At 38.8% G+C, this 27,115-nt stretch overlaps 1 protein-coding gene across 2 annotated transcripts in view; it reads left to right on the top strand.

The window, feature by feature from the left end:
• The window catches only part of PUM1 (pumilio RNA binding family member 1), a 163,433-nt gene that overhangs the window by 55,954 nt on the left and 80,364 nt on the right, over positions 1-27,115 (top strand). For both annotated transcript variants that reach the window (XM_044667964.1, XM_044667963.1), the window contains exons 3-4: positions 22,855-22,963; positions 24,228-24,406. In XM_044667964.1, coding sequence (XP_044523899.1) covers positions 22,855-22,963; positions 24,228-24,406 — 288 coding nt within the window. The remainder of the gene's footprint in view (positions 1-22,854; positions 22,964-24,227; positions 24,407-27,115) is intronic.

Below are 27,115 nucleotides of genomic sequence, written 5' to 3'. Positions count from 1 at the left end.
TTTAAAAAAATGAACTGAGAAAAAGAAAAGTTCTGTGACACTAACCAGACCTCTAAAGTCTTACTTTGCTTGCAGTATCTCACACTCATGATGCTCCCACTTCTGCAAAGAAAGGGGTAGGGGTGTGGGGGTGGGAGCTGTTGTCTTATATCTGTTCTTTCCAGCCAAACTTGGTTAATACAATCTTGCAGCATTCAATTTTGATTATGTTGTTGATCTTTTCAGTTTCCATTTTTTATTGTTGTCTCACATTCATGCACCACAGTTTGTTTAGCCACTTCCCACCTGATGGGCATTTGCTTCATTTTTAGGTCTTTGCCATTACAAAGTGTTTCTGCAAATATATTGGTATATATTGTACTTTTTATTTCCCTTTCTGACCTCCTGGTGGTATTATTTGTATTCTAGGCAATTGTACCTAGAATTTTAACAGGAATTCAATGATAGAGCATCGGTATTTCAGGCCTTTTCTTTTGGGGAAGATTTACTCAAGATTTTGTCAATGTTAATCTACAGAATAAACTGTAGGTTTAGACGTCTTGTTTTAGATTCCTCTTGGGCAAGAGATTAATCGTAGAATTTAAAACTCAAATTTCATGCCAATTTTATTTTTGTTCGATGAGTATTATGAAAGAGTTTGAATATGACAGTATGCATTCAGCCCTAGAGTGTTTGGCAAAAGTGTTGCAGTTTAGTCCGTTTCTGTTTTCTTTCCTCAATTGAGAACTGTTTCTCATCATTTGTCTTTATAGTCAGGAAGCTAGGTTTATTCCTTTTATAATGGAGGGGCTCGGGAAATAGGATAATTGCTGATAAAAATTTTGAAGAGTTAAGAGTTTGAGATTCCAAAATAAGACTTGACATACATTTTAAAGAAACCAGAAATCATATTTTCCTGCTTCTTTCCAATAGTTCACTTGTCAAAAACTAGGTACCAGCTCACTAATTATTTCTTCAAAGGTTTCACATAAAGTCATATTGGAATCCTAGAAGTCTCATAGATAAGTGTGGCAGAAAGGTTAAAAACTAAGCACCCCATTGGTCTCCACAAATTGTAACTGTGTCTTTAGTTTTGGAGACTAATGAAGAGCTAAGCAGTAACATCTGTAGTTGTCTACAAAGCTGCTTTAGACATTTAGCAATTAAAAACTGCAAGGCTAGCTAGATTTGTAGTATGGACTTCAGGAGAGTTGATATCAAGGATGTAGATGTGTCTAGAGCAGTGATGGGCAAACTTTTTAAAGAGGGGGCCAAAGGAAAGGAAATGCTCATCTGTCAGTCTGTTTCTGAAGTTTCATTGTATTTGTCAGATTAGGAATAACATCTTGTGGCCAGATAGAACATTTCAGGGGGTCACATCTGGCCTGTAGGCCTTAGTTTGCCCATCACTGGACTAGAGAATATCAATAGTGGTACAGATGCAATGGAGTTATTAAAAAATCACCACCAAAATAAGATGGCAGGCGTGCGTGTGCATGTGCGTGGTGGTGGTGGTGGTGGTGGTGGTGGTGGTGGTGGTGGTGGTGGTGGTGGTGGTGGTGGTGTAGTATTTGAGAAGACAGAAAGCTTTCAGCTAAAGGAGGGTGGGTTTTTGGCTCCATAGAAATCCAACCTAAGCTCCATTAAGTGAGACTAGATGCCCAGGACTAAATCTGATCCTCTCTTATCTGCGAGTTGTGACTCTGATGCCTATAAACAGGGCCATCTCTCTTCTCTTTCACAGTCAAACTAGAAAAAGCTGAATTTACTTACTGTTTTCATTTCCTCTTCTCTCCCTTGTCAGACCTTTGCTGCCAGACTTTCAACTTTATTATTTAGCTCTCCAAAGTGCTTAATGATCTCTTAACTGGAAAGTCCATTGGCTTTTCTTCTGTTTCATCCTTCTTGACCTCTGGACAGAATCTTCCCTCTTAAGCTCTTAATCCTCTTGCAGTCTTCTGGACATTGCTTTTTCTTAGGTTTCCTCCCACCTATGCATACATAGCAGATGGCCATGGACACGCTCAGCTTATAAAGGTTAAAATTAACAGTTGGACGATGCTTTTATGAAATTATGTGGTCACCAGTATTATATCTTGAGTCAGAAATTTATTTACAAATATTTACAAATAAAGAGGAAACAATAAAAAAGAGAAATGTTGGGGGATAGAGACGTTATCTATCCTATCAATCTAAATGTTTTGCTTTCAGTCTGTTTGATCCAGGCAAAGATTAATTAGCTCTCAACCAGGAAGGCTGGTAGTGAGTAACCACGTGGCCTCCAAGTTGGAAGCCTGTCTCTCCAGAAGCTAGGAAAGGGGTCAGCCTTTTACTTACTCAACAAAGTAGCCCAAGAGTCAGAGTCCAAGTAGAAGCGGAGCTCTGGAGGCCAAGATCCAAGCTGTATCCTCCAGAGAAGCTCTCTCTAACACTATCTCAAGAAGACAATCTCTTCAGACTATCTTCTCAAAGACAATCTGTCCTGAAGGAGTTCAGGCCTTACTTCTTGTCCTCTTCCCTCTTCACAGAGTCCAATCACAGTTTCCAAAATTACCTAGCACTGCCCAAGGGGCAGTGTCTGTAGGATTGACTTCACCTTCTGAAGGTTAAGTTCTCATCAAAAAAGTTCATAGTTTCCTGATTGAATTTCTGAGTGTGTGAATTCTCAAAGTATTGTGCTGGCTTCTCCCCTAGTAGGGTGTTTAATCTTTTCTTGATTCAGTTTAAAAGTAGACAAAGGGCCTAAACCTTAAGCATGATATTTAAAAACAACAAATCTTCCTTTTTTTGTTGTAGCTTATAAGGTAAGGCTGAACTTTCTAATTTGTGGTCTTTGCTCAGTGTGTTTGTTTATGTTGGTGGGGGGGGGCAGGGAAATCTAGAGGGAGAGAGGCAGATGACAGAAACTCTTCCATTCAGTAAAGGTGAGCCCCCTTCTCCTTTCTTTATTGCTCCTGGAGGCACCAGTTGATCAATGAATCTAGTATTTGTTAAGCAGCATGTGGCCTATGGTAAAACCCTGGGGATGCAGGTACAAAGAAGGAAGTGATCCTTTTTCATTAGAAGCCCTTTTTCTGATGGAGGAACTAAATGCAGAGAAAATCTGAGACAGCAAAAATAGAAAAGAAATGTATAGAAATACCTGCAAAATAGCTAAATGCTAGGTGGTTTGGGACTGTTGGTTTTGGGGAATCTGGAAAGGGTTTCTGTTGAGGATGGGGCTTGCCTGAAGTGGTAGGGCCAGGAAGAATGCCTTTTTGGGTGGGAGGATTGTTCGGCCTGCTAGATGTGTAAAGATACAGATGAACTCTATTTTTTTCTTTTTTAGTATTTTGTTCCAATTACATGCAAAAAACCCAATTTTTAACATTAAAAAAAATTTAAGTTGCAAATTCTTCTCCTCATTCACCTCTACCCTCATTGAGAAGACAAGCAGGTGAACACCATTTTTAATGTATTTGAAGTTACTTAAAAACTTATTCCAGTGAGGGCAGTAAAACAATGTTTCTTTCGTCTGTTTAAATATACTTAAATCAAGATGCAGCGCCTTTAGAAAGGAGCAAATGAAAAGAAGCTGCTGAAGAGTCAGATCGGTTCCCACCACATTGCTCATTTTTACTTATTCATTTTGCTAATGACCATGTCTTTGACTTTTTAGCTTTTAGCTCTCAAGTTCAAGGGGAGCACACCTCATCTCTTCACATGGGGAATGTCCTTTTTAATGCCATTTGCATATTTAGCAGATTTCCCAATGCTAAGCAAAGTGTTTATTTCTGGAGCTTTTAGGTGTAAAGGCTTTCTTAGCAACCATGCTTTGAGGGAGGTAGTGAGATGATAATCTCCCTTTTACTAATAAGGAAATCGAGGCTAAGTAACTTGCTTATTATTCCCAAAGCAGTTTATTTTGGGATTTTTCTTCCGTTGCACCGTAATGGCATAACTGATAAATAGCAGAACAGTATTGAGTCCCTTATAGAGACTGACTTATATCAAGGATTCTTACTGTGTGGGGTCCTCAGTCTCAAGCTGGTATGTAGGGTTTTTTTTAGGGAGAGATTTCAGGGCTTCTTTGAACTTCGATGGGGGAAAAAAACCCTATATCTTTATTTTGACTTCCTGAGATTTTAGCATTTTTTAAACCATAAGTATGTGACCCCCCCTCCCCTCCGCCAATTCTAGAGAGCCCAAGTGTTCTGTAACAAAAACAATTAAGAATCCTGATCTATATAAACTGACCAGTTTTCTATACGGGATTTTTGATTTAATAGAATTTGTTACAGCCAGATTAATGACTCATGCTTGCTATCAGCCACCTGCTGGGATGGAATTCCTTTTCTCGTGTAGCATGTTGAAGCTTGCATGGAGCAGTGGTTTATGTGTGATTGTTGTTATTCTTTAGTAAGAATTAGTAAGAAATGGAAAAGCCACAGCTAACACTACTGTCTTTTGACTTTTTATAAAGTGTGCTGTGGCTCTCATCAAAGGAAGACCACTTAGAAGTATTATTAGTAGATAAAATCTACTCTGCCCATCTGAGTCAGTGATTTTAAGTTTTTCCAATAGCAGTGAAATGTGCTTTTCTAAATGTTTTCCTCACAACACCTGGCGAAGTAATCACATTGAGTTTAAGAAGTCTCATTCTCTCTCAGTACAGCTAGTAGTTGTTTGCGGCATTATCCCCGTAAAGAAAACCGACTTCTAAGAGTGACACGCAGAGCTAAAGCTCTGATCGCTTAGAACTCCAGGCTGAGCCTGTTGGGTTAGCAATGGTGAAAGGGAGCTCTTTGGCACTTGTTGCCTATGTAGAGTGGCAGTTAATGTAATTTTGAGCTGGGGGTTTTGTTACTTTCCTCTGTAGGCCTCAGAGGATCTTTGGGTTTTGTCCAGTGTTTTAGTTTCTTTATTTTATGGATGAAGAACTAGCCCAGGGCAGTGAAATGCCTTCCCCCTTTCCCTCACTTGGCCAGTGAGCAGTCCAAGACTAGAACTTCAGTCCACGAATTGCAAGTTTGGATTTTTTTTTCCATTCCATTGGATTACAGCTGACATAAAACAGTGTATGGTGTTCACAGAGTGTTTCTTGGACCCCTTGAAAATGTCTTCGTGGTCTCTATGGCTTCAATCCAGTTGGGCCTCATACTGGGAACTATGCTAACATGTGTGGTTTGTGTTTTTGAACCTGTTGTGGGACAGATCCCGCCTCCTAAAGCAAAAAAGTGTAGCTTAAAAGTCCTGTAAAACTCAAGTGATCAGTGACATGAGCGTCAGTTCTATTTCTATTATTGAAACAAGAAAGGATTCTATTTAATTTCCCTAAGTGCAGTTTCTGCACTTAATTCTCTCCTGTGGCCATAGAAGTATTTCATCATCTAAGCATACTACCTCTCTAGCAAATTGTTTTTAAAATTAAATTTTATTTATTTTCAATCAAAGAAAATGTGTTCTTTTAGTCTCCCCCTTCCCAAACGAGAATAGAAGGCAGAAAAAGACTGCCTGTTACAAACAAACACTTAGAGTAAAGTAAAATAAATATTTGCCTAGGTGGTGCAGTTGGGTATGAAATCTGTCCTCAGATTTCTTGTCTTACTAGTTGTGAGATCCTGATCAATTCCCTTAACCTCTTTCTGCTTCCATTTTCTTAACTGTAAAATGGGAATAAAAATAGCACCTACCTCCCAGAATTGGTATGAGGATCAAATGAGATAACAATTTTAAAGTGCTTAACACAGCACATAGTAAGGGCTGTAGAAATATCAGCTGCTGTTATTATCTACCTCATCCAAGAAAAAAGGGTCTTGGGCTTTCCCTAGTCCAATAGCTCTCTAAAGCCAGTCTATTAGCATTTATTAAGTGACTACTGTGTGCTAGGCACTGCTGATGCAAAGAAAGGCAAAAAGAGACCCTCACCACAGTCTAATGAGGAAATAACACACAGAATTATTTGTACTCTGTATACAGGATTAACTGGGCTATGGTTTCAGAGGGTAGGCCCTAAGATTAAGAGACCTGGGAAAGGCCTCTTGAAGGTGACATGTTAGACTTAAGGAAGTCAAGAGGCAGAGAGGAGAAGGGAGGGAAAATGCCTAGAGCTGAGAGATGAATTCTCTTGTACTCAGAACAGCCAGGAGACCAGTGGCACTGGGTCATAGAGTATGTGGGGAGAGTAAGTCCCCAAAGGAAGGAGATTGTGAATCTCTTTTAAAAGTCAAATAGGATTGGCCTCAGATATTTCCTACCTATGTGAACCTAGGCAAGTCACTTAACCCCAACTACCTATTCTTACTGCTCTTTTGACTTAGAATGCATATCAATTCTAAGTCAGAAGGTAAGGGTTTAAAAAAAAAAATCAAACAGGGAAAATAAGGTAGCATGTTATATCCCAAGTCTTTTAGAGTTATGTTTGGTTGTTGTATTGGTCAGAGTTCCTACATTTTTCAAAGTTGTTTGTCTTTATCATATTATTGTCATTATATAACTCTTTCTCCTGATTCTCCTTACTTCATTCTATATCAGTTCATACAAGTTGTCCAATGTTTCTGTGAAACCATCCCTTCTTTTCTAAGCACAGTATTATGCCATCAAATTTATATAACCACAACTTGATTAGCCATTCCTTAATTGAGGGGCACTCCTTCAGTTTCTAATGCTTTTTCACTGAAAAAAGAGTGGCCATAAATATTTTTTGTACATTCCTTAGTTTTAAGTTTACTTTGTTTAGTATTAATCACTCCCTTAATTTACCTCTCCTTTTTCTTCTCTCTACCTGTTGATGTCTTCCCTTTCCCTGTTGACTGGAATGTATTTTGTGTTATGTGTGTGAGATCTGTATATTTGTATTCTCTCCTTTTACCATTTCAGATGAGAGTGAGGGAGGTTCAAGTGTCACCCCCCCCCCCCCCTTTAAAATTTTTTCCTATTGCTATGCCCTAGGGATTTTCATGATATTGAATCAGTTTTCCAGTTTTTTCCTTTATGAATTAGGAAAACAAATGGACTGTCCCCTCAAGACCTCTAGCAGAGAAATCACTTGTGTATTATGTTCCCCAATACAGAACAGTCTACCTTACGGTTAACAAAAATACATATAGAATGTTGAGGTTATGGTCTGAGTTTCTAAACAAACCAGAGTATATATAAGCATCGTGAATGCTGGGACAATTTATTTTGGCCATTCTGTTTCCTTATTTTCAAATTATTTTGTTGGTATGAATAACACTCATTTTGTACTCCTTCTTGGTTGGTAATTGGCTACATTGGCTTTTGTTTTTGGTCATTGTCTTCTAGGTTGTGTTTGTCCTAAAGAAGAACTGCTCTTCCCAGTTCATTCTAATTTGTAGAAGAGTTAGTCTGTTATTGCTATATCTCAACAATATATAGTTTTAGTATTTACAGTCCTTTCAAGAAGTGGCTACTTCATTCATATTCTGTGGCCACTTATCTTTTGGAGATTGGCTGTTGGTCTTTAATATTTCCTAGATATCCTGAATACAATCCCCCCCTTCCCCCAGTTGCCAACTTTCCTTTTCCTAGTTGCATAGGTTTCGAGTGTAAAAATCTTTTATTTATAGATTTAGTTTTAAAAGCGAAACTAAAAATTTTAGTTAAACCAAAATTTTTGTTAAAAATCTTTTAGTATAAATAAAATGAGTGTCCCTTGTGATACCTCTCTTAACACTTGTTTGGATAAGAACTCTGCATTTAGCTTTGGTTGTGGAAGTTCTTACATGATTGTCATCTGGTTTTTTATGATGTGTTCTGAATATTAAAACTTAGATTATGTATCCATTTTCTACCTTTTGATTATAAATCAAATATCATGTGAGATAGAGGTCTGAACTTCCCATTTGGTAAACTTCAGAATATGTTACTTGGGAAAGAACTATCTTTTTGTTAAGAACTGTTGGAAAAACTAGAACTCAGCTTATGTTCAAGTGTTTGAAGAGATGTCAGTCTGGAAGAGGGATTTGTCTAGTTCTGTTTAGCCCCAGGGGTAACAAACACTATGAGTTGTTTGATATCAAGAAATATGCTTCGAATGTTTTTAAGTGGAGCCCCAATGATCACTTGTTTGGTATATTATAGTAAAAACCTTTTCAGTTATGAATGAATGCATGAAAGAAAAAGTATTAAATTCTTCATGCCAAACAGTGTGCTAAATACCCAGAATGCAAATAAATAGATCTATTTCTCTGTTCTCTGGGCATTTACATTCTAATTGGGAAAGAGAACAAATAGTGGAAGGTTGTGGTTTAGCTTGGATGGGAAGGTACATTGGTCCTTAAGGTATTCCTTAGGTTGTATTGCAGTGCCTGGGGGCCTGGAAGTACGGGTAGTTGGCAGAAGTAGCTGCAATAGGTGACCATGGCATCTTTTTATTTTTTATTTTATTTTTATTTTGAATATTTTTTCCTAGTTACATATTTCATGTTCTTTCCTTCTCCAAACCCCCCTTAACCCCCTTAGCTGATGCACAATTCCACTGGATTTTACATGTATCATTGACCAAGACCTAATTCCACATTATTGATGGTTGGACTAGAGTTATCGTTTAGTGTCTTCATCCTCAATTATATCCCCATTAGTCCATGTGTTCAAGCAGTTGTTTTTCTTCTGTGTTTCTCCTCCCACAGTTCTTCCTCTCAGTGTGGCCAGTTTTCTTTCTCATAAGTCCCTCAGCCTTGCTCTGGATCATTGCATTGTTGCTAGTAGAGAAGTCCGTTATGTTCGATTGTACCACAGTGTATCAGTCTCTGTGTACAATGTTCTCCTGGATCGGCTCCTTTCACTCTGCATCAATTCCCGGAGGTCATTCCAGTTCACAGACCATGGCATCTTTGACATCTGACTAAGCATTGCTTGCTTCTGCCACCTTCATGGCCATTGTAACATTGTTTTCATCTGCCCTTTCTGTTGGGGGAAGTCTTCCCATGCTTTTCTATAGACAGTCTCTAACTCATCTAATGCATATTGATTATCCTCAACCTGGTTTAGCCCATCTTTGGAGATGAGCTACTAAGATGTGGCTGCTGTGCATGCTACAGCTTCTCAGAGCAGGAAGTTTAGCTAAAACTTGAAGGTAGCAAAGAGATGGGGATAAAAAGGAAAATATTCTTGGCATGAGAGGCAGCCAGTGAAAATGTCCTCAGAGAGGAGCTGGAATGGCTGGTACCTTAATGGGAAGTTAGTTCTAGATGTGAAGTGGAAGGTGGAAATATAGAAAAATTTTGTGGAGCAGTTGATGATCCACAGAAATTAGTTAGCAGAAGGGAGGGCCACTTCAGGAAAAGGCAAAAAGGTGAGAGACTGAAGTGAATTTTGCAAAATCTAGAGTCCAGTTGCCTGTAACATAAAGTGTATTCAGGAAAATCATGAGATAAGATTGTAAAAGTATACTAGCACTAGACTTTTGCCAACTTTGTTGCCATTTAAATTTGGCATAAGGATTATTTATAAATGTTTGACTATTTGTCCCATGAGGTAGTTTAGTCCAGTGACGGATGGCTTGGAGGGAGGAAGAATGCATAATAATATAGCATTTATTGCATTGCTACTGCAATTTATTAATAAATTAAACAGCATTTATTGCATACAACCTCATGCCTGGAATACTCTCTTTCCTCTTCCCCATATCCTGGCTTCCTTCAAATCTTAGCTGAAGAGATTATGCAGTGAGAATCTAGAAGTTACAGATTTGCTATAAGGCATGAGGGGGATGCCATGGTTTCAACCATCTTAAACTGGGGTTAGTGGTGTCCGAAGGCCTATCTCATTCTATTTCCTTAGTACAAATCCTGCTTCTTATTTCTTTTGCCCTTGCTGTTCTCCTCTTCTAATGTCCTCCACACACAAGTCAATCTTTTTTATCCTTAAGATTATCTACTGGGTTTTCAGGCATTAGCTTCTCTTTTCTTCTTTTAATTCTTTTCTAATTCATTTTCATGATAATTTTTCTCTTTATGCCACTGGCCAGAAAGGAACTAATGTTTCAGTATACCCCTTAGAACCTGCCACTTCCATGTGGTTAGGAAGCACTTGCTGTGAACACAGAAATTCTCCAGAACACATTCTGGAGCTCTTCTGTTGTTGTTTTTTTTTTTTTTTTAAATGTGCTTTACAACTATGGTGATTGTTTTTTCAACAAGTGAGGGTTTAGACTAGGTAACTTACTGTGTTTTCATATATCCTGTAATATAGCCTGAGTTGGGGACAAGGTTGATTAAAAATACATTATTAAAAATCAGCAAAATCTCTAGGTGGGCCAACTTTCTCCTTTTGTTCATTTTCTTTTTTCTTTTTTCAATTATAAGAATTAACAATTTTTAACAATTGATTTCTGACATTTTGAGATCCATATTCTCTCCCTTCCCCACCTCTCCAGATGGTAAATAATCTTATATGGATTATACAAATGCTGCCATGCAATACATATTTCCATATTCCTCATTTTTTGCAAGATCTATGTCAAATATACAAGAAAAAACTCAAGATAAAAATAAAGTGAAATATAGTATGGAAATAAGTGAAAAAAATGGTTTGTTTTAATACGCATTCAGACTCCAACAGTTCCTTCTAACACTGTGGATAGCATTTTTTATTGTGAGTCCCTTGGGGTTCATCTTGTATTCTTGCATAATAGTTTGGGTCTTCACAGTTGATCGTTGCATAATATTTCTGTTACTGGATGCAGTATTCTTCTGATTTTTGTATCAATTCATATACGTCTTCAGGGTTTTTGGAAATCATTCTTATGGCACAATAGTATTCCATTATATCTATGTACCACAACTTGTTCAACCATTCCCCAGTTGATGGACATTCGTTCAGTTTCCAATTCTTTGGCTATTAATATTTTTGTATGTATTTGTCCTTTTCCTTTGTGGTTTTTTTTTTTTTTTTTTTTTTTTTTGGTGGGGGCAGGGGGTGGGGGGGGACATAGACCTAGTAGTGGTATTGCTGGATCCAACTTTGGGTGTGATTCAATATTGCTGTCCTGTTCACAGCCCCAACTATAGTTTGTTAGTATCCCAATTTTCCCACATCCCCTCCAGTATTTATCATATTCTTTTTTGGTTATGTTAGCTAATCTTATAGGTGTGACAGGTGGTCTTTTAAAGGGAGTTTAATTTGCATTTCTCTAATCAATAATGATTTGGAGCATTTTTTCATATGACTATGAATAGTTTTGATTTCTTTTTGAGAACTGCCTTTTTACATCCTGTGACCATTTGTCAATTAGGGAAATACTTTTTATTTTAACATACATTTCCATGTAGAGAGATTACTCACTAGTAATCTTTGTAGATGCCTTACAATTTATGAAGTTTTTCAATCAAAATTTGGGAAGTTTTAAAGACATAAAAACAGCAAACAAAGGTAAAATTTTGATAATACCAAATGAAATATATGAAGAAAAATGTCATTTGCTTTGCAGTTTGAATGAAAATCGAAGTACCAAAAATAGTTTGGAACTTGTGAAATGTCATTTTTTTTTTTTTTTTCAGTTTTGGACAATTTTGATCCTAAACCATTTAGGAGGCACGGGAAGTAACTGAGGATTTGTGAGTTGAGACTATCATTGAAAGAGAAGATGAAAATAATTAGTAAATAGTACTTGATAAAGAATATGTCTTACAGTTTAAATCTGGGAAAAACTTAGGGTCTAACCCTAATATTATTGTATATATATTGCATTCCTTCTGTCATTCCCTCAGTAAAACCCCCAGGCATCTAGTCTTTGCATGAATTGCCCTAGTTCTTGAGAGAGGTGCGCGCCCGTGGCGCCCCCCCCCCCCCCCCCAATCTAGGCAAAGCTTACCTCCCTGCTGCTTCTAACCAGTTGCTCTCTAATTGTGCATTTTAGAGACCAAGTGGCATATATTTAATTCTGTCTTCCACTTGACAAGCCTTCTGATATCTCAGGACTGCTAGCATGTCCTCTCTTCCGTTTTAGAGGATAAACTTAGGGACAACTCCTTCAACTACTCTCTTGTGGCAAGTTCTTCCTTATTTGTATTTTTCACAGATTTGTTGACCTTATCCTAGTCATTAATTAATGCAAATGGCCCAGGACCAAACCCAGATTGACTGGAGTACTTGCTCTAGAGACCTCTTCCTTCCAAATGGTCTGTCAGTTGTATACAGGCTCCCATGATGACACTTTTGATCCAATAATAAGAATTGTGCCATCCTCTTCGGAGGTTTGTTCATTTCTCTCAGTTGGACGATATTTGGTTGCAGGGAGAAAAAAAAAATCTTAAGGTTCCCAGAAAACTTCTTTTCTCAGATGGCCATGCACTTTTGAGGGTATTAAATCATAGCCCCTTGTACTAGGTCTTCATGTAATTGAGCCAACTACCCGTGTTAAAGTATTTGAATTACTGGATAACAAATAAGCTTTTCAGATGACACACAATTGGGAGGAACGACTGGCATAATTCAAAGAGAAATTGACAGGCTCAAGCTTTGGGCTAACTTAAAAAAAAAAAAGCGTAAATGTAATCGGAATTAATGTAAGGTCTTACAGTTGGCTTCAGAAATCAGCTTTCCAAGTACAAGGAGAGGAGGAGAAGGAGGCATTAGACTGCAATTTCACTTGAAAAATATCTGGAAGTCTGAGTGACTGATCAGGACAGTCTTCATCTACCATGTGCTCTTGTAGCCAGGGCAGTTAAAGCATTGTGGAGCTGCTTTGAGCCGCATGGTATCTAGGGTTAGCGATGCTGCTGTTCCCTGCCTTGGTCAGAGCTCATTTGGAATACTCCACCCAGTTCTAGGGGCCATATTTTAGGACAGGATTTATAAACTGGAGAGAATCCAAGAAAAGCAACCCGGATGATTATGGGACTGGAAGTTGTGTCATATGAGACTTAGGCAAAGGAATTTAGGCTGTTTAGCCTGGAGATGGAAGATTGCGCAGAGAAGAGGAAGGGTGGGCTCTGATTTGGTAGCTCTCTTCAAGTCTATGCCGGCTTAGGATATGGAAGATGGAAATTAGAGTTGGCCTAGTCGGCTCTAGAGGGTAGAACTAGAATGAAATTTAGTCTGCAAGCACTTTCCTTAATAAGTTCCTACTGTGATAGGTACTGGGGATATAGATACAAAGAAGAGAACAATCCCTACTTAAAATACATTCTGTTGGGAGACACAGGTACATCTCTAAGCGTATTCGGAATAAAGAGAATCAATCCAAAATGGTTAAAGAGGTCAGTTGAGAGAGACGTCACCAACAAATGAAGCAGATCATGTTGACACAAAGGAGGTGAGCTGCAGGTATGTGAGATTGCTTGTACAAGGGCCCAGAGGCAGGAGACCTAAACATCGGAAGGTTGGAACAAGAGAGAAAGCCAGTTTGGTTGGTTTGCAGAGAGAGAGGGAGGAATAGGAATGACTAGTGAGGCCTCTGGGGCTACAGAGGCCTTTAAAAGCTAAACTGAGGAGTTTATATTTGATCCTAGAAGCAATTAGAAGCCACTGGTGGAATGTCTTCCCATGGTCAGCGCTGGGCTTAAGGAAAAGTACTTTGATAGCAAAGTATAGGCTGGATTGGAGGCTATTGGAATAATCTAGAGCAGTGATGGGCAAACTACAGCCAGTGGGCCAGATGTGGCCCCCTGAGATGTTCTCTCCTGCTGCACGACATTATTCCTAATCTGACAAATACAATGAAACTTCGAAAGAATTGCCTTAGAAACAGACTGACAGATGAGCATTTCCTTTCCTTTGGCCCCCTCTTTAAAAACTTCGCCCATCACTGATCTAGATGAAAGGGGATAAGAACTTGAACCAAAGTGATAGTTGTCTGAATATAGATAAGGGGTAGGATGTGAGATGAGGCTGTAGAAGTGGCAAGATTTGGCAACTCACCAGGTCTTTGAGAGAATGAGATGGCCAGGATAACTCCAAAGTTGTGGCCCTGGGAGACTGGTGCTTGGTCAGGCTTTAAGCATTTATTAAGTGTTATTCACTGGAGTCATAGTGAAAAGTAAAAGACAATTGCTGCTCTCAAGGAGCTCACAGCTGAATGGAAGAGACAAGATTCAAACAACTATGGGCAAACAAGCCTATGTATGGGATAAATTGTTGATCATCAACAGATTGAGTTTGGCCATCGTCATGTGCTCCTGAGCCCCTCAGTATGACCTCTTCCTTTTAGGTGAATTAAAAAAAGAAGAAAAGAAACCCTGTCATTGACAAGCTATTGGTGGGATTAGAAGTGTTTGTACTTTTTAATTTTTTAAAATTTAGAAGTCTGGCTAATGCTCTTAGATCCTCATTGTAGTCTATATGATTAACCCTGACCTCTCCCCCCCCCCCCCTTCCCCCTTGTATAACCAACTCTTGATTGTGCTTATGTAGCTTATCTGCTTTTTGGATTATTTATAGCAAATACCTAATCTCTAATAGCTTCCCTTAATATAACGGGTTTCCTTACTCTTCAAATTTATTTATAGACCCTCTAAATGTTGATTGAAATGTTAGCACAAATAAAATGTAATCAGAAAGGAATATGGATGTGTGTGTGTATGTGTATACATATGCAGGGTTATTTAATATTTTTATTTATATGCCTTAAAAAAATCTTCATAATTTCCCTTCCCTGACCAGAGTGCCATTCCATATAACAAGTAATATTTTTTTAAAGGCAAAAAGGGAAAACCTATCAATACATTGGACATTTTTGAAAATAAATAAAAAAAAAACCTATCTCTGTGAAGGGCTGGAGTAAAGGCTATTTGCTCCTTTGAGCCTTGCTTATTCTTTGTGATTTTGCAGCATTGACTTGTGGTGTGTGTGTGTGTGTGTGTGTGTGTGTGTGTATTATTTTTTTTTAATGGTTCTTTCCCTTTAAGTTGGTTTTACTGTGTATATTGTTTTCATGTCCCTGCTTAGTTTACTCTGTATCAGCTCATGTAAATCTAGGCTTCTCTGCATTCATCACATTCATTTTTTATACTATAGTAATATTACAGTACCTTTAAGAGCTACATTGTATTTAATTATTCCTTAATCAGTGAACATCTACTTTGTTTCCAGTTCTTTGCTAGAAAAAAAGTGCTGCAAATTTCCAAATATTTTGTTCTATGTGGGAACTTCTTAGCAATGGCCTTCTTGGAATATAAGCTTAGTAATGGAATCTCAAGGTCAGTGGATCTGGACATTTTAGTTACTTTCACTTGAATAATTCCATAGTTTAAAAGCATCTACTTTATCTGTGAAGCCAACTCCTCCTGGTGGAGAGAGATGGAAAAGATGATTTATGCTTAGACGGTTCTGTAACTCACCGGAAACTCGTTTACTTCTAATTTAACCGAGGTGTCTCTCAAAGGATGGTCTAAAGATTCTTGGATCCTGAGTGTTGAAAAAATGGCTGTTAGATTTTATTGAAGTGTTGCGTGCGTGTGTGTGTGCGCGCGCGCGCGTGAGCCTCCCCCCCCCCCCCCCCCCAGTATCCATGGGTTCTCTTTTTACCTATGCAGAGACATAGAAACCCTTTTGCTGAGGCCCTTCATCATTTGCCTTTCACTTTTCTTTTACACTGTTTACTTTTCATGACTTTCTTTTTTTTTTTTTAACCCTTAACTTCTGTGTATTGACTCCTAGGTGGAAGAGCGGTAAGGGTGGACAATGGGGGTCAAGTGACTCACCCAGGGTCACACAGCTGGAAAGTGTCTGAGGCCGGGTTTGAACCTAGGACCTCCTGTCTCTAGGCCTGGCTCTCACTCCACTGACCTACCCAGCTGCCCCTTTTCATGACTTTTGTGTCCTGTCATTTCCTGTCTCCGGGCACTTGCGTATGTTGCATCTCATTTCTGAGGAAAACCTGTGTTTTTCCTATCATGTAAGTCAGTTAAGAAACAAAACTGACTTTATATGCTTTTAGTTTTTAAGGAAACAGCCTATAAAACCGTGCAATTATATAAGGAAGACCAGTTTTGGACATAATTTTGGACTAAGCTCCAAGACTTCAGTATAAATGAGGGTTTTAGGAATTGGGGTAATTGGAACTGAGCAACCAGCAGGTCTCTAGCTTCTTCTGAAGACCAAATAAGAGAGTGTTTGTCAAATGCTCTAAGTTAGACACTGGATAACTAAGCTATAAACATCTCCTTCAACAAGCTGATGAATGAACAGGTTTGCGTTAAATCCATTTTTGTGTTAATGCAGTGTGGATATAGTAGAAAGAAAGAGGGGCTTGGAACGACAGCTCACCTGTATGGGAATCTTTTCATCTCCCTTTCCCCTCTTTAGAAACAAGTCTTATTGATGCTATGCTCCCTCCTTTTTTTCACCAGTGTCACTTTCCAATAAATATTCCCTCTCCCCCAAATAAGAATTCTTCCTTGTGTCAAGTGAAACAGATCCAACACAGTGACTGTGACTGAATATGTGTATTCCTTTTTTCAGTTAAAACAGATCCATACCTGAATGTATATTCCTTTTTTTGGCACCTCCTGTTCATTACCTCTCTTACCGGGGAGGGAGGCATGCTTGATTTACAGTCTTTGGAAGAAAAGGTCTATATTGATGAGACTCTTTTAGTTAGTATAGTTTTTCTTTAGGTTAGTGTTATCACTATGCAAATTGTTCTCTTGGTTGTTTACTTTGCTTCAGTTCAAAAAAACTTGGGTGGGGAAGAACTATTCATTTTATCTCCCCCCCCCCCCTTTTTTTTTTTTTTTTTTTTTTTTTTTTTTCTCTTTAAACCCTTACCTTCCGTCTTGGCGTCAATACTGTATATTGGCTCCAAGGCAGAAGAGGGCTAAAGGGCTAGGCAATGGGGGTCAAATGACTTGCCCAGGGACACACAGCTGGGAAGTGTCTGAGGCCAGATTTGAACCCAGGACCTCATGTCTCTGGGCCTGGCTCTCAATCCACTGAGCTACCCAGCTGCCCCCTACCACAGTCTTTTGATACTAGCCTTTTGCCATAATTTATTCAGCCATGTTGGAGTATTCTCTTTCCAGCCCCTGGCTATTCTGTACATCTGTGCTACTGTGTCCGCTTTCATATACATGGGTGAGGGTGAGGGCCCCCCCCCCCCGCTTGAGTTAATTGCCCAGTGATCATGGTAGCATTGAATAAAAGGGTACATTTGGTTTAGTTATATTTCCAAAAGTATAAATTCAGATCGCTTTCTGGCATGGTTGATTGTGCCAGTTAACAGCACTGGCTGAATACATTCACACATCTGTCTTTTTGTAGCATCTCCTGTATTTACCATTTTATTCTTTTTGTCATCTTTCCCTGTCTGTTGAGGCGACACTTCAAAGTTGTTCTCTCCTCTCCTCTCCTCCCCTCCCCTCCCCTCTTGGAGTCAATACTGTGTATTGGCTCCTAGGCAGAAGAGTGGTAAAGGGTAGGCAATGGGGGTCAAGTGACTTGCCCAGGGTCACACAGCTGAGAAGTGGCTGAGGCCTTCAAAGTTGTTTTACCTCTCATTTAGTAATGATTTTAATTGCTCTTTCATATACTTCATGGTAGCTTGTGTGTCTTCCTTTGAAACTTGCCTGTTTACAGTCTTTGTTTACTTCTTTCTTGGGAAACTGCTCTAAGTCTTTTAATCTCACTGAAAATGAGTGTGTTTATCCATAATCTAGTTCATCCTTTCATTTTCTAAACGAGGAACCTGGAAAATCCTGGATGCTTTGAGAATCAATTTAATTTTTTCAGTGAACTTCTTCATAGTTTCCTGTAGCACAATAGTATTCCCTCCCATGCATGTACAACAGCTTGTTCAACCATTCCTCAGATGTTAGACCCTCTTCATTTCTGATGTGGAAAGAACTGTCCCAACTATTTTGGTGCTTATTGTTCTCCTCTGTCTTGATCTCTCCAAGAGCCCCCCTGACTTTAAAGCCAGTTCTCTTTCTCTTGTACCACTTTTTCTTCTTAGAGTAATCCTGTTTCTGGATTGTTGTTGTGGTTGTGGTGAGGCTCACATGTGATAATGGACCTGAAGCACTAAACCTCAGTAGTAGCTGTCTGCCCAAACACTTTTCTCATTTAATAGCAGCTAGCTGCCTGTCAGAGAAAAGTGCCTTGTGGGCCAGTGCTTATGATCCTATTCTGAAGATGGAAAGTAAGCCATATTTTCATTTGGAATTGACCAAACTTAATGTAGAAAGGCTGTCCAATATAAAGAAAATTGAAGAGCATGAAGTAGGACTCTAGATAATTCCCTTTTCCAAGTTCAAGAACATCTCTAGCAACACTTGGCAGACATATCTTATAGATGGCAGGGGAAGTGTTCCTAGAAAGCAGATTCCTAAAGGAGTGTTTTGATTATAACAATACTACATTTATCTGTTGAGTTGGAAATCCCAGATTTTCAGAAATTAATGTAAATGAGAAGATTTGGGGAAAGGAAAAAACAACAGTATTCTGTCTGGCATTAGTAGTGGATGGCTTAGTTTGGTGTCTTCCCTGCACCTTTCTGTTGCTTTCCTGGATTTGTTTTTCTTCTCCTTTTTCTTCCTTTCCACATTGCTCAACATGAATGTATTCTGCATCTATGGACACCTTCTTGTGTTCTTTCCTTTAGTCAAATATAGAGATCAGGTTTATTATAATTTTTTTCCTTGCTGCTTTTACTCACATTATCTGCGTCCCTCTATTCTTTTTCTCCAATTCTCCCTCACAAGCCTTTTCCTCTCTCCTCAGCTTTTGTTTGTATGATCCTTATTAGTATATCATTGTTTCCATTACTCTTGCCTGGCAGAGGATTCATAGTATCCACAGGAATCTCCAAGAAGCCTTAGTGAGCATTTAATTCATCTCTTTCATTTTACAGATGAAGAAATTAAAGCTTATAGTGATGAAGTAACTTTTCTGAAGGCAGCTAGGTGGTGTGGTGGATAGAGTGCTAGACTTGGAGTGAGGAAGATGCATCTTTCTGGGTTCAAATCGGGTGTCAGCCACTTAAAAATTTCTTAACCCTGTTGGCCTCAGCTTCCTCATCTGTAAAATGAGCTGGAGGAGGAAATCGCAGACCACTCCTAGTATCTTTGCCAAGAAATTCCCAAATGGAGTCACTAAGAGTACGACATGACTGAAAAACAATTGAATGACGATATATTAAAAGCCAAGCAACTAGTCATTAGTGTAGTCAGATGCTCACTCTGGTCCTCTGACTCCAAATCCAGTGGTGTTTTGTTTCCTCATTAATAATGCCGTGGTCTTCACAGTTATATTGGGAATCCATTTTTTGTACCAAGGTTTGGCCCTGGTCTTAGGCAGAGTAGGCAGTTGTTTATGGAAGCAGATAGGTGGAGACAGGGTCAGAAAGATCAAGGTTCAAAAGCCAGCCTCAGACACATATTAGCTGTGTGATCCTGGGCAAGTCACTTAGCTCTTTCTCAGTTTCCCCATCATTTTATAAAATGGGGGGAGGGGTTAATAACAGCACTTACCTCCCTAGGTTGTGATGAAGATCAGTGAGATAACATTTGTAAATCTGCTTTGGAAAAGTGCTATATTTATGCTGCTTTTATTGTTAGGGATGGCACAGAAAAGACCATTTCCTTCCTACCTATAGACTTGTCTCCTGTACTTAGATGCTCATTGTTATCATTTATTCTGTCCTTTCCAGAAGATTCAAAAGTTAAAATGCAAATACTTGATCTGAGAGTACACAAATATTTAATAAGTACCTCCTTTGTGTCAGTCACAATGCTAGTTTAGTTTTAGTGTTTCTCTTTGTTATAGTTTAGGGGGGAAAAGGATCTTTTAATGAAAAAAAAAAAGGAAGCATAGGAAGTTGTCTGAGTTTCCAAAGACCTCAAAAAGCTCATAGGGCTTTGGACCCTCAGGTGAGAACAAGGATCTCTTTCCAGAGGGAGTGGTAGGAGAGAACTGAACAAAGTTGGAGTGATTGCCCATTATCCCAGAATGATGCCTAGTTAAGTTATCCAGAAGTTACCTTCAGAAATTTAATTTAGATTGGTAAGATCTGCAGTCATTTGGTTGTTGTCTGATTGTGATTGCCATCTGGCCTGGCCACACCCTACTTTTCCTCATGCTATAGCCAGACTGGTCTTGTTGCTCCTCTTCTATGACATTGTATCTTGGCTTCTCTTCCAGGCTCCTCTCTGTCCCCCATTCCTGGAATATACTTGGCTTCTTTCTCACTTTGGCCTCACTTGTTCCCTTCTAGCTCAGCCCAACCACCCCCCCCCCCCCCCCCCTCTCTCTCCTCCTCTCTTCTCCTCTCCTCCCCATTCTCTTTGGTTGAGTCTGTGCATGCTTCTATTTGCATGTGTTACACGGGGCAAGAACCATCATTTTTGCCTTTATATCCTTAGCATCTGCCAGAATTGCTTTTTGAGTGACTTAGAGCAGGAGAAAATGTAAGAAAGGAACTAGAATTTTGGACTTGCAGCAATTTGCTGTTTCAGTAGGTTGAAGCTGGATGAATGTTTTTGCTGTTTTTTCCCTCATTAATGCAGATTTGGTGTGTGGTTTTGCTGTACTTACCAGCAACATGGTTATCATGCTTAAAGCCAAGTTGAACTAGGATCCTAAGTCAAGGCAGCAATTTGACCAGTGGATTAGGCTTTTTTTTTTTTTTAAGTTGTGAGCTGTTGATTAAATCAAATCTTTCAGATTTCTGTTACATATATGCAAGTAAATAATAATAAACTCAACGAATTTCCCTTTCTGTGAACAGCATCATTTAACTAGGAAGGGAAGTCCTCATTCTTACACTTAAAGAAGTAGTTGAAGTAGGTGCCTGTCAGAATTTGTGTTCAGAAGATGTCTACATATTAGTATAAAAGACTGAAATAATTTGAAAAAGAAAAGTTCTTTGTAAATCTCTGAAAGGTATTGCTGTCATCACTGAAAGGAATATTGATTTTAAGTAGTTCTTGGTTTTGTTATTTATTAGCGGACCTTGTGTGACCTTGGTTAAGTCACTTGCCACCTTCAGGCTTCAGTTTTGCTCTTCTTTAAAATGAGGGCATTTAGATTTACTCAATAGGATCCTGTTCAGCTTTTAACTCTTGTCAATCTGGGCCTGTCTCAAAGGTTCTTTTCATTTGACTTTTCTTTAGTTTATTTCATCTTTTCATTTGAAAGATTCTGTATACCGTGCTGCATTAATTACTGGATAAAGGGATTTGATAATTTAGCTGCCACTTCTCTTCCACCCCCTTTTCCCTCCATGCAAAAAGGTTTTCTCTTCATTGATCATGTATGACAAAGAAGTCTTCATAAATTTACTAAGTGGAGTCAGGGTCTGAGTCAGCGTATCAGAGATAAGAATCATCACATATAAATGTATGAGAAACTTCTGTGGTCTGTAAACTTAGGTGCACCTTGAGACTCTTTTGCTATTTATTCTCTTGAAAATTACACAGAAAATCTGGAATTAAGAGTGTAGACAATGACTGTTTTTCATTGTAGTGAATTTCAAATTAGCCTCCATCTTTTTGTAATGAATCAGTTACAGTATAGGAAGTTAGTTAAACTTTTGCCAGCAGTTGCAGGGTGGTGTGGGATTTAGGAGAAACCTTTCACTTTTTGATGTTTTAGAATCTAGTTTATATATTCCAACTGTTAACTTTTTCATGATCAAAGAGCAATGATTTGAGCTTCACTCTTGAGATGCAACTGAAATAATAGTATCAAGTTCACAGGTGGGGAGGGGGAGGTTTGTAGAACCAGAGAACAGAAATTTAGATTTAGATTTGGAGGATTAATCAATATAATTTGATTGCTCCTTAAGCCATTTACACTTTCATCTCAGTTTTGTCTTTTGACTTTAAAGGTATTTTACTTTTTGGTATGAAATGGTGTAAATTTGCATATCCATTATGTGGTTTGAGGTGTAAATTTTTTCTCTCATGAAACATCATAGCAGATGCCATAGTTCTCTAATGGAAACAACTTGAAGTGTTAAATGATATTTAAGATAAATAGGTTTCCCCTCCCCAGTTATAGAAGTAGAGTTCATCCGGTGGCGAAAAATGTCATCAAAGAAATGAATCAAAAGTTTTCAAACAAATTTAGATACTAAACACAAATGTCCTCAGGGCTACTTTTAGTTGAACCACCGGGGGTCCATAGATTGACTTTATTTTCAGTTCTCCCCCAGTACTCTCTTCAGTAGCTTCTGTTCTCATCTAGGTGTCTAATGCTGCATTAGTTTTACCGAGTCTCTTGTAAAGCAAGAGTGAGTATTTTGGGGAGAACTGGAGGAAAGTCTCCATTATGTTGGGTAGATTCCCAAGGGAAGACTGGGGATGGGGGCAGACCTGCATAGGTTGTGATTTGTCTCTTTGGAGGGGTTAACCACATTCATTACTCCCATGCACGTTGAATAATGGAAATATTTAGTTTACCTACATACCTCAGCACGTTGTAATTCTGAATGCTATGGCCTTGGTGGCATTTTGTTTAGATCTCTCATTCTTATGAGCAAAAGAGGGAAACTTTCCTCTAGTAACTGCATTAATGTATGTCATAGTTGGAGTAACTACCTGTGGCGAGCGGGTGTCAGGCCTTTAAGAGAGAGTGTGTGTACGGGTGTGCACGCCTGTGCACGCACACATACGCACACTCACTCTTTCAGTAATTATTGCTATTTGTCCAGTTGTTTTAGTAGCCATTCAGTCTCTTATTACTTATATGGATATCAGTAAAATGGAATGAAGTCCATCATTCTGCTGGTGTGTATGTATATGTGTTTTCCCTTCCCTTTGGTCTTAGTCATTCTATGTTTCCCCTCCCCCCTTATCATATCTATGCTAGTGCTCTGAATGTAGGTTGTACTCTTCAGGGCGTCTTCAGTACTTTTGTCTAATGAAAGTGTTGACTACTGTATTTTTTTTAACCTTTCTGAATTCGTTCAAAGCATTTATTATTTTTAATTTGCAGCAGCTCTTGCCAGGTAAAAAGTTTTGGGAAACAGATGATTCCAGCAAAGATGGACCAAAAGGAATATTCCTGGGTGATCAATGGCGGGACAGTGCCTGGGGAACATCAGGTAATCTAGACTGAGCACCTGCACTGTAATTTATGCCTGTTTTGGGGCTCCCTTTCTCAGCATTTGGCAAGTCATGGATTTTACATGTGTCATGAGCATGTCAAACTTACCTCTCTTCTTTGGGTTTGTCACCACTTAGGGTCTGGTGGAACGCAATTTGTTCAAAACACACTTAACACAAGTCACCTGTTTTAAAATTTTATTGATCTTTTTAGACAAAATGAAATGACCTCCCCACCCGTCCCCCTTGCAGGCGATTTGTTTGTCCCTGTTCCATATTACTGTCACTATTATATCAGTTTAAAATAAGCACATGTCCCCAAAGTCAAAAGTCCTGTTCCTCCCTCCACCCGACGAGACTCCATTAAATGATCAGCATTAGGTCATCAGGATGGCGTGGTCACTGTTCTAGAGGGCACTACCTTCAGCTCTTCAACAGATCTACCAGGACCATATTTGATGACTTAATGTAGCCTAACATGTTGTAAGTTTGGGAACGTGCCACTTGTTGGTAACCAGATTTCCAACAACCCACCTCTTTGAACACACAGCCCCAATTTCATACATTGGGGGACAAAAGGATGTCGGGGAGAGGGGGAAGAAGCTGTACACAAAGCCAGGATCTTAGGTCTTATGTTCAATGTTTCGTTGATATACTTATGAACATATCATTCATAATGGGCCATTTGGCACTTTGACAGCAAGCTAAAGCAACTAAGTGACATATGTAGGCTGGGGATTTTTAAAGCAGGTCTAATGAGAACAGCCACTCATTAGAGGACATACAGAAAGCCCCTATAATGCATGGAGAACTGAACTTATTATAGCCCATTATAGTAACAAGTCTCACCAAGCTTAGGCATTAGAAAGTTTAAAATTCTCTAATTAAAATGAGAAAGTTTTGTCCCAGAAGTGACTGGAATGATTATCTTTTAACTTTCCATTTTATTTTTAAAATTTCATTTTCCCTTTTAAGTGCATTTCTCCACTTTATGAGATAAATTTATCTGGAAAAGTTAACTGTCAATGGTGGATAATGAAGGTATTACTATTTCCCCACTTTGTATAGAATGCCATTCCAAGGAACGGACGGACAGACAGACAGACAGACAGACAGAGAGGGAGGGAGGTGCCATTTTGCTAAATTGACCATCTGGATTCCAAGTCAATCATCGGCTTGTGCACTCACTACATACACATCGCTCTTAATTTTTTTGGAACTTCCAAGTTGTACTCTATTATGTTTGTGTATCCTTTTTTGTAGATCATTCAGTTTCCCAGCCCATCATGGTGCAGAGAAGACCTGGTCAGAGTTTCCATGTGAACAGTGAGGTCAATTCTGTATTGTCCCCACGGTCGGAGAGTGGAGGACTAGGAGTTAGCATGGTGGAATATGTATTGAGTTCATCCCCTGGTGATTCCTGTTTAAGAAAAGGAGGATTTGTAAGTTGGTTTTTTAGAACCTTGCTGTTATGCCTCTTTATTATTTTTTTTAAAGCAAAATGTGCTTGTTTTAGTTACTTATGCTGTACATAATGATGATAGTGTGATATTAGAGAACACTACCTTTTTTAAAAAGTAAAAATCATTTCTTTGGGTCATATAGCTAACAATTCAGTCAGAACTAGCACCCTAGTTCTTAATTCCTTCCTGTAATCCCAGACCATGTTGTTTTCATTCAGGGGACCCCCCCTCTCAAAAAAAAAAAAAAAAGCAAACAGGAGCGGGTCGTTAATATAGAATTGTTAATCCAAGAACCTTTCAAGGAGGAGATCCCATCCACTCCCCCCAAATCCAAGGAACTAAAGCAATGATCCCATAAGGCACATTCTTCTGATTCTTGGTTATGTGTGTAGGATTAATCACCTCTGATTTTTGTTTTTTTTTTTCTCCTTACCTTTGCCACTGTTTTTGTCTGTGGCAAGGTTTCTTAGTCTAAGGTATCAGCATAGGTTTCAAGGGGTTTTTGGACTTGATGGGAAACAATGACATCTTTATTTTTGGTAGTCTCTAATTGAGATAAACATTTCCATCAATTATTTAAAGACATGATTCTGAGAAGAAAGAGTCCAGACCAAAGGAGCATCATCCATGATGCAGAAAGAAATTAAGAACCCTGGTATTTTTCAGGTTCATTCCCTGCTCTTTATTTCCATAATCCTCTTTTAGATCTTAACTTCTGTGCACTTTCTTCAGTTGCTGAAAAACTTTCTTTCCAGCTTCACTGCTTTAATCAACTCTTCTTTCTCTTGAAAATCATCATCTTTAAGCATCTTCAGATGCTTTTCTTTGAGCCTACTGTTTTTTCATGCAAATTAATTTGAAAAATTTTCTACTGTTTGGTATTCTCTTTCCCATCTCTTCCCTACCCCATTTTGTTTTCCATTACAGGTCCATGCTTTAATGTTCTCCATTATGGCTAGGTTGAGGGCCAGATTGATTTTTTTTTTTTTAAAACTCTATCCTTGCCTCTATCTATGATTGATTCTAAATCATACTGAGAGTGTTTCCTGTCATAGAACACATTTGCTGCACCTGTTTCTGGCCCAGTCAACACTCACTTCCTCATCCGAAGCCTGTTCAGTGGTTTACTTTCACTTTGACATCTTTCTGGAATATCTGATACCACTCACCAGGGAATCTTCGTCTTCTAACTTGGAATCTTTCTTATCTTGCCTGTTGTTTCCATTTGTTGTCGTGCTTGACTGTCCTAATGCCCATGTGGTGGTTGTAGTAGTTTTGTATAATTCCTCGCTAGGGCAGGGGACTATGGTATTCTTCCATAGAAACTTTACATAATACAAGGGTATTTATAAGAAGACATTTAGTAAATTAAAACTGATTAGCACACGGGAAAAAGACCTGGGTTAAGGTAACTAGGTTCCTATCTAGAGTATCTTTACGTGCAAAGATAAGTCATAATTTGTGCTTCAGATAAAAATTGTCCCAGGATTTTGACTATCTGGCTCTCAAGGCTTGATGCTAAGAATTAAATGACATACAGTTCATCACTTCAGGAGCCTGATTGGAGTCTACCCTGTCCCGGAGATGGAAGTCTGGTATAAATTGAACTTGGGAGATTATTGCATTATGAGTCTTTCTTAGAACTTCTCTCGATCCTTTGGCCTTCAGATGACTTGGCCAGTTTTCATCCTGTCAGGTACCAAAGCAATAGTGCCTTGCCATGCCTCTGTTTGGACCTGTGCTCACCCTTTATGGCTGGATCTGTTCCGACTTGATTGACTTTTTCTTAATTCAAATTCTTTAATATTTATTCCATAGGACAAGTGAATCCTCCCTCTCCAGCCATCTCTTCCCTCCCTCCTTCCTTCCCCTTTCTCCTTTCCTTCTCAATCTTTTTCTCCTTCACTCTTGTCACTTCTTTTCCCCCATTTGTATTTCTAGATGTGGAGATGTCTTCCACCATTATAGATCTACTGTTATGCAGCATACCTGGACACCAGTTGCCTTAGGGCATTAAGAGATAAAGGGACTTTTACCCAAATAGCCAGTCCTTGTCAGAAGTGGGACTTCTTGAACCCCAGGCTCTCTGACTCCCTGGCCAGTCTTCTGTTCAGTATCTCTAGCTGCTTGCTTTTTTCTTCTTTATTTCTCTGGTTCTGCCCATTTTTGGTTTTCATTTAGGCTTTCTTCTCCCAGCTCTACCTCATTATATTCTTCCTGCTCTCCTGATATTCACTTTTTTTCCCCTCAGGACCTCAGCCTGAAACATCACATTTCACTCTACATTGTAGTACCCAATTCATCTGTGCTTAATCTAAAATTTTGCCCATCCGTAAAGAAGGAACTTTTCCACCATTGCCAACCCTAAAACAGTTTGAGCATCCAAATTCACCTTTTCTCTATTTTTAAGCATAAAATTCAGAGTAATAAGAGGCAAGTCCCGATTAGAACTGGGGTCATTTGGGCTATACATGTTAAAGTTCTTGACATAAATTTTATGTGAGATGGATTTTCATGTCAAGGACATGTGCTATCACCTGAGGAGACATGTAACTAGGTTGCTGTGAAATTGTAAGAGACAGAAGAATGAAGAGGAAGAAGGAATCAAATGTCTCAGATTACATAAGTTGACCTTTCAAAACGTCACAATAAACCATCTTGTACACTAACTGGGAATTTTCTTTTCAT

The sequence above is a fragment of the Gracilinanus agilis genome, chromosome 3 (assembly GCF_016433145.1).
Source record: "Gracilinanus agilis isolate LMUSP501 chromosome 3, AgileGrace, whole genome shotgun sequence".
Lineage (NCBI taxonomy): Eukaryota > Metazoa > Chordata > Mammalia > Didelphimorphia > Didelphidae > Gracilinanus > Gracilinanus agilis.
Note: the sequence above shows the minus strand (reverse complement) of the source record. Positions and strands in the feature narration are given on the sequence as shown.